The sequence below is a fragment of the Trachurus trachurus genome (assembly GCF_905171665.1).
Source record: "Trachurus trachurus genome assembly, chromosome: 13".
Classification (NCBI taxonomy): Eukaryota; Metazoa; Chordata; class Actinopteri; order Carangiformes; family Carangidae; genus Trachurus; species Trachurus trachurus.
The window spans coordinates 7,315,156-7,321,956 of NC_139892.1; the positions used below are offsets into that span (position 1 = coordinate 7,315,156).

The 6,801-nt window shown below is 39.7% G+C and overlaps 1 protein-coding gene across 1 annotated transcript; it reads right to left on the reverse strand.

The window, feature by feature from the left end:
• On the reverse strand, nt 1-5,688 carry LOC310995763 (uncharacterized protein; the record flags this gene model as incomplete). The annotated part of the gene is made up of 5 exons (XM_083984887.1): nt 1-255; nt 4,888-5,039; nt 5,257-5,394; nt 5,504-5,515; nt 5,625-5,688. 5 exons carry the CDS (start codon nt 5,686-5,688, stop codon nt 1-3), a joined length of 621 nt encoding a protein of 206 aa, XP_083841013.1.
• Nucleotides 5,689-6,801: the final 1,113 nt, after the last annotated feature.

A 6,801-nucleotide genomic window follows, 5' to 3' on the forward strand; every position in this document is an offset into this window, starting at 1 on the left:
CTATGGAAAGAAGGTTGAATTTGTGTCATTTGGTGTCAGTTGCTTAGGAATAAACTCGTTGAACTCGTCCACTTGATCGTCACCTCCGTTACGCAGGACCAGTCTGTCCAGAGTGACGTCATATACATCGGGCTCTAACCCAAGGTATCTCTTCGGGTACTCCGACGACTCAAACATGCACTTGCTGGACCCCGTCAGTTTTGTCAGGTAGAACAAGGCCGGGCTGCTGCTTTCATCAATTCGCTTTGGAATATCCTGAAGGGAAACAAACATTAAAGCTCCATACAGTATAAAGGTAGTATAGACGTTTGTGTTAAAGCTCCATACGGTATAAAGGTAGACGTTTGTGTTAAAGCTCCATACAGTATAAAGGTAGATGTTTGTATTAAAGCTCCATACGGTATAAAGCAGTGGTTCCCAAACGGTGTGCCGAGGCACACTGGTGTGCCGTGAGGCAAGTCCAGGGGTCTCATTTATAACCGTTGCGTACGCACAAAACGGGGCTGAAAGTGGCGTACGTGACTTTTCACGCCAAGGTTGTGATCTATAAAAAACAAACTTGACGGGAGAATGTGCGCAGCCCTAAGCAAACTCTGACCCAGGCGTACGCTGGTTTGGAGGAAAAGGGGAATTGGCGACACAGACGGTGTGGTGGTGAACTGAAGTCAGACTCAGGAAATGATGAGTGAGAAGAACGATTATGTTTTTATTATCGGCCGTCACACATTTAATTTCAACCCGTATGCGTTAGATCCATGTTGCCACGGTGATTTAATTCAACAGCGCCCTTATTTTGCATCGGACTGATGTTTCAGAAACATCTTCTTAGAATCTAACTTAAAATTCAAAATCAAAATTCCTTCTCTATATTTAATCACCACCGTCTCTCCGTCATATTGTCCACTCCCAGAGCGCAGGAGGAGGAGAGGACGCCGCGGCTGCATGGGATAAATACATGGTGTAAATAACTATATGTTCCTATGATACTGTGAACATATGATCGAGAATCAATTAAATCTCAAACCCTGGGGAAACAATCCAGTAATCGTTCCCACAATTGTTACATTCTGTTTTCTTGTTATCAAGAGAAGTGTCATGTTTGATCATTCCTCAGAATGTAACTGATTCCGCTAATTATTCAAAGTTTTATCGATCAGTCTAATTACTGTAAATGTATAAATACAGCGGTGAGCCCCGTGCGTAATTCTGCACCACGGCACCGCTGGAGGAGAAAGGAGGGAGAGGGAGACCATGACGAATGGTTAATAACTCAGATTAAAACTGTTGTCATTGTTGTAACTATGTGTCGAACCGGGTCCAGCATGTGAGAGGCAGCGCAACAAAACAACACCGTGTGCGCTCTGAGCCGCTGACGCCGTTAACAGCTGCAGCAACACGTCACGTCGCCACTTTCACACCTGCAGCTGATTCACAACAGCGACAGATCAACAGCACGTCAGGCTCATTTACATGCAGATCGCATTCATGTGGTGGTTTGCATTGACCATCTACGGTTAAAACAGGGCGTGTACAGGGCGGAACGTGAAGCGGATTCAGCTGCGCACACTTGTAGGAACTCTCTGATTTATAAAGGGAAGTTTGCCTGCAAGTGTGCGTACGCAGGGTTTTATAAGTCTGAATATTTACTGGCGCACGCAAAACTTGGCTTTTGGGCGTACGTACACTTTTAGTAACGATCCCACGCACAGTTTTATAAATGAGACCCCAGGTGTGCTGTGGGATTTTGTGACAACCATACATTATTATTGCAATATACAACTACACAAAAAATAATTATTTTTAATTTACTATCAGTACTTTGTATGCGCTCATTTCATAATACAGAGGCAAACTCTATACCTAAAAACAATTCTTAAAAAACAAAACCTCAAAGAGAACCCCATATTTCGCACAATATGTTTCAATACTGATCAATCTGTAGGACCATGGACGGTGCTGCTTCCTTGCATTGACAGTTCTCTGTGATGACATTTTGCAAAGTTTCCTTTGCCTTATTGTGACCTGTCTGGTTTAAATGGTTGTATTGCTGCTTTGATGAAGCCTAATTTGATGAAGTTTCAAATTAATTTTAAAAAAATATTTTGTTAATAAATATGATTTTGTGAGTAATGTAACCTAGTTGTCTTTGTCACATTTTATTTGGCATTATTAAATAATTATGCACATTTACAGATATTTTACATGATATAAGTGATAACACGTGTTATGAAGGCTATTTTGAACAATAGGTGTGCCTTGAGATTTTTACTTGTCCTTTGGTGTGCCTTGGCCACAAAAAGTTTGGGAACCACTGGTATAAAGGTAGACGTTTGTGTTAAAGCTCCATACAGTATAAAGGTAGATGTTTGTGTTAAAGCTCCATACAGTATAAAGGTAGACGTTTGTGTTAAAGCTCCATACAGTATAAAGGTAGACGTTTGTGTTAACGCTCCATACAGTATAAAGGTAGATGTTTGTATTAAAGCTCCATACGGTATAAAGGTAGATGTTTGTATTAAAGCTCCATACGGTATAAAGGTAGATGTTTGTGTTAAAGCTCCATACAGTATAAAGGTAGATGTTTGTGTTAAAGCTCCATACGGTATAAAGGTAGATGTTTGTATTAAAGCTCCATACAGTATAAAGGTAGATGTTTGTGTTAAAGCTCCATACAGTATAAAGGTAGATGTTTGTGTTAAAGCTCCATACAGTATAAAGGTAGAAGTTTGTATTAAAGCTCCATACAGTATAAAGGTAGATGTCCATGTGTAGTGTGATTATAAAGCAGCTCTAGGTTCTATATTAATACTGTGAAAGTATCAAAGCCTCAGTCCACAGAGAAATGCACACAGCCTGTATTCAGAAACTGAGCCTTAAAACCAGCCGGCAGGACTTCCTGTCACTTTGTGATGTCACAACTAAGCCCCGCCCCCTCAACACCTGGACCCACCATCCATCCAACAACAACTTTGCAGTATTTGGTTTCTCTGAGTGTTTTATTCTGAAATCTGCTCTGTGTTTTATTGGATCGCTCAGAAAACAGTCAGCCAATCAGAAGAGAGGCTCAGAGCCTCCTCCTCTCTTCTGATTGGCTGACACCGACCTGTTGTTACTAGTTACTACCACTCAAAGCTTCTCAAATTATCACAACTCCTCAGCCTTTAAGAGTATTTTATGTTTTAGAGATGGGCAATGCTTAAAATAGTCATTCAATGAAATAAAATATCGAATATGTTTATGAGACTATCATTAAAAAACAAATGAAACTGAGGCGCAGCGCAAACTCTGCAAGGTGCGGACTTCAATGAGAAGCGTATTTACGTATTGAGGAGAGGAGACTTCTTCCTCGTTTAGATGAGCTCTCATTATGTGACCAAGACTTAATTAAGCGGTACCGCTGTGATGAGAAGTGGCGCCATTAACAACGTTCTCCGGTACCGATTCCCATAACAGTCCGTGATTTCATTTTTAAATGACGGACGGCTGTTTTTCAGTCGGTCAGACAAACACTCCCATAGACTGTATTCACTCTTGCTGAAGGTGCGTTCAGGTACTGAAATGTAGTACCGTTTTTTTGACCTCACATGAATCGATACCCGGTACTTCAGTGGGAATTCAGTCAGTACCGATTAGTGTTGGTTTTGGCGGCCTGTTTTAATTTTAGTTTTAGTCTAGTCTTTGTGCCAAACTGTCATTTTAGTCTTCATTAGTTTTAGTCACGGTCATGCTCTTTTTTGTTTTGTCAAGTTTTAGTCGACTAAAACTGATGACATTTTAGTTTAGTTTAGTTTTAAGCCCTATTCGCACGGGATTAGTATTACCTGGGGACGTCTGGTAATTTGTAAATTACCCCCCCATGTCCGTGTTTCTTGCGGTGCATTCGCACGGGATAAGTGATGTCTGTATTTCGGGATAAGTGATGTCTGTATTTTACTCGAAAATGCTGCTCATAATTTCCACCGCAGCCTCCATGTTTCAACGCGTACAGTATGGTTTCAACTGGGGAAGAAGTAGAAAAGGCGCACAACAAAAACAAAAAATGCCCCTCAATTACTGAGATGCAGATTCGCACGGGACTAGTTTTACCACGGGACGTCGGTCTTTGGTGAAATATAGTAGGTAATTTGCGGGGGAATTTTTACTTTACAAATGGGCTCTATGCACAGCTCCACCACTTCCTGAATTTAAGGCAGGTCCTTCATTTCCTGTCTTACATTACTGGACAAACTGATTAATCCAGGTGTGTCTGACCATTGTGACTACTCAGACACACCTGGATTAATCAGTTTGTCCAGTAATGTATGACAGGAAATGAAGGACCTGCCTTAAATTCAGGAAGTGCTGGAGCTGTGCATAGAGCCCATTACTGACATGGCGCATTCGCACGGGATTAAGATCACAGACGTCCTCCGCAATTATTACAAATTACCAGAGGTCCCCAGGTAATACTAATGCCGTGCGAATAGGGCTTTTGACAATGATTTATATATTTATTTTTATATTGTTGTTATTGTTACCTTATAGACTCAAGAAATACTGCAAAAATAACAGAATAATAGTGCGACCAAACATTATAATGTTATTTCGTCTCGTCACGTTTTGGTCAACAAAAATGAAGAGACATTTTAGCAGAGTTTTTGTTTTGTAAACCACATTTAGTCTCGTTTTTATTCGTCAACAATATTGCATTATATATTTTATTATAGTTATCGTCACATGACCGCGATTTACGTTTAGTCTCGTCTCGTTTTCGTCACGTGATAAAGGGTCGTTGACGATGATATTTCGTCGTAATTTTCATTGACGAAAGCAACACTAGTACCAATAAAAGTACTGAATTCGGTGCCCATCCCTACGTATGTTATGTACGTCAGGTGTTGTTCTCACCATTTTCTTGGGTTGAACCTTTGTATCGTCTTTGCAGCAGGCAACCCACGTCTCGTTGTCTTTCTTGACGTAGATGATGACCGGGTTCTGCTTTCCCTCGTCTTTGAGATTGTTCTTGACATAGTCGTAAGGTTGGATGTTGAATTTGCACTCTGTAAAAAGACAAAGACACAAAACTGTGACTGTGATTTCAGTTCACAGGTCACAGGAACTCCATGCATCATCATAAGCACTGACGAGTTTTTCTTTGTTTTGTTGTTTCAATGTGCTCTGTGTGAACAAAATTCAATATTTACTAGTGAAATTCTCAAAAGAAGCCGCAGTGCTTTCCTTTCTTTAAAGATGAAACATTGCTGGTCTGTGTATTACCGGGCTGCTCCTGCTCGTACATGCTTAACATCCGGGCTCGAAATCCTTCGTCGTTCAAAAGCAGGATTTTGTCCGTGTTGGTGTGGAGCCGACGTATGATGCTATTGTCTGATTGTTCGAAACTGTCGGTACAAAAACCTGCATGTTTGAGAGTAGAAGGAGAAAAACAAACAGATGTAAGAGAGAAAAGACAGTAAGAGAGAAAAATCTATTAATTTAATAATAAAATGTAAAAGAAGAGCCTCACCTGTTTTATCCACTTTAGACACAGAGAGCGGGAGACAGCAGAGCAGACGGCAACATTTAAAAGACAGGAGATGTTAATAAAAATAATACAATTATCTGATTGATTAAGTATGAACTCTCACCACTGAAGATGAAGCCTCTCTTACATGTTTCAACAAATGTAATGGGATAGCAGCTGGTCGCCATCATATGGACCTGGAAGAACAAACCCTTTTCTGGTTACAAAAAAAAACACAATATGTGGCACGCCGAGCGTTGTCTAGAAACGCAACACCTGCTCCCCAAGTAGACCTGTCTGAGGACTGACTTGTGTTGAAACGTGTATTTATAAGGCAGGAAGTGAAGTCAGATAACCCTAACCCTAACCCAAATGTGGTCAATTGAGACGCATTTTTAAAGGTGTGAATGATACAACTCTGGTTTTCCTTTCCACGCAAAAAGAACATTTGTTGGTCAGGACTAGTATAGAGGGAAACTTTTGGTATAACCCTTCAATTTTATAGGCTGCTATTTATGTGATAATGTCAAGAAATAGCCAAGAATAACAATCCATTGCATCATAATGTCTAAAAATAGCCTGGATTAGAAAAAAGACAAAGGTCAATTTCATAGTAATGATAGTAATGACTTGGTGGAGGAAAATTCTGGCCTTTCCCAAAGAATTCAAAGCAGCATGTGTTATCTTTTACCTTTATGAAAAACATGACATTACTATGAAATTAATTGTTATTTCTAGGCTATTTCTTGACATCACGTTTCTAGCGGCCCGTAAATTAAAGGGTTATCAAACCCAAATGAAGTTGGGCGTGTGGCGATGTGGGCTTGTTTAAAAACTACCACCAAGTTAGAGACTGTAAGAAAATATTCAATAGGAAAATAATAATATTAGGAAGTTTGAAGAAGTTTGAACCAGCAGGAAGCAGCAAGTGAACATGTGTCAAACTTATAGACCAGGGGTACTCAAATACAAATCTTCAAGGGCCACAAAGATGTTTTTCAATGACTTAAAGGCCCATTTATTGAGGTTGGTAAGGCCACATGTGATAAACTGTAGCCTACTGTAATATTCAAAAGATGTCCCTTTTATTCAAAAATAACAAAACAACAAAAATATGCAAAATAATTTCCATTTTGACAAAATTAATTAATTAATCTATCTATCTATCGTTCTATCTATCGTTCTATCTATCGTTCTATCTACTGTATCTATCGTTCTATCTACTGTATCTATCGTTCTATCTACTGTATCTATCTGTTGTTCTATCTATTGTTCTATCGTTCTATCTATCTATCCATCCA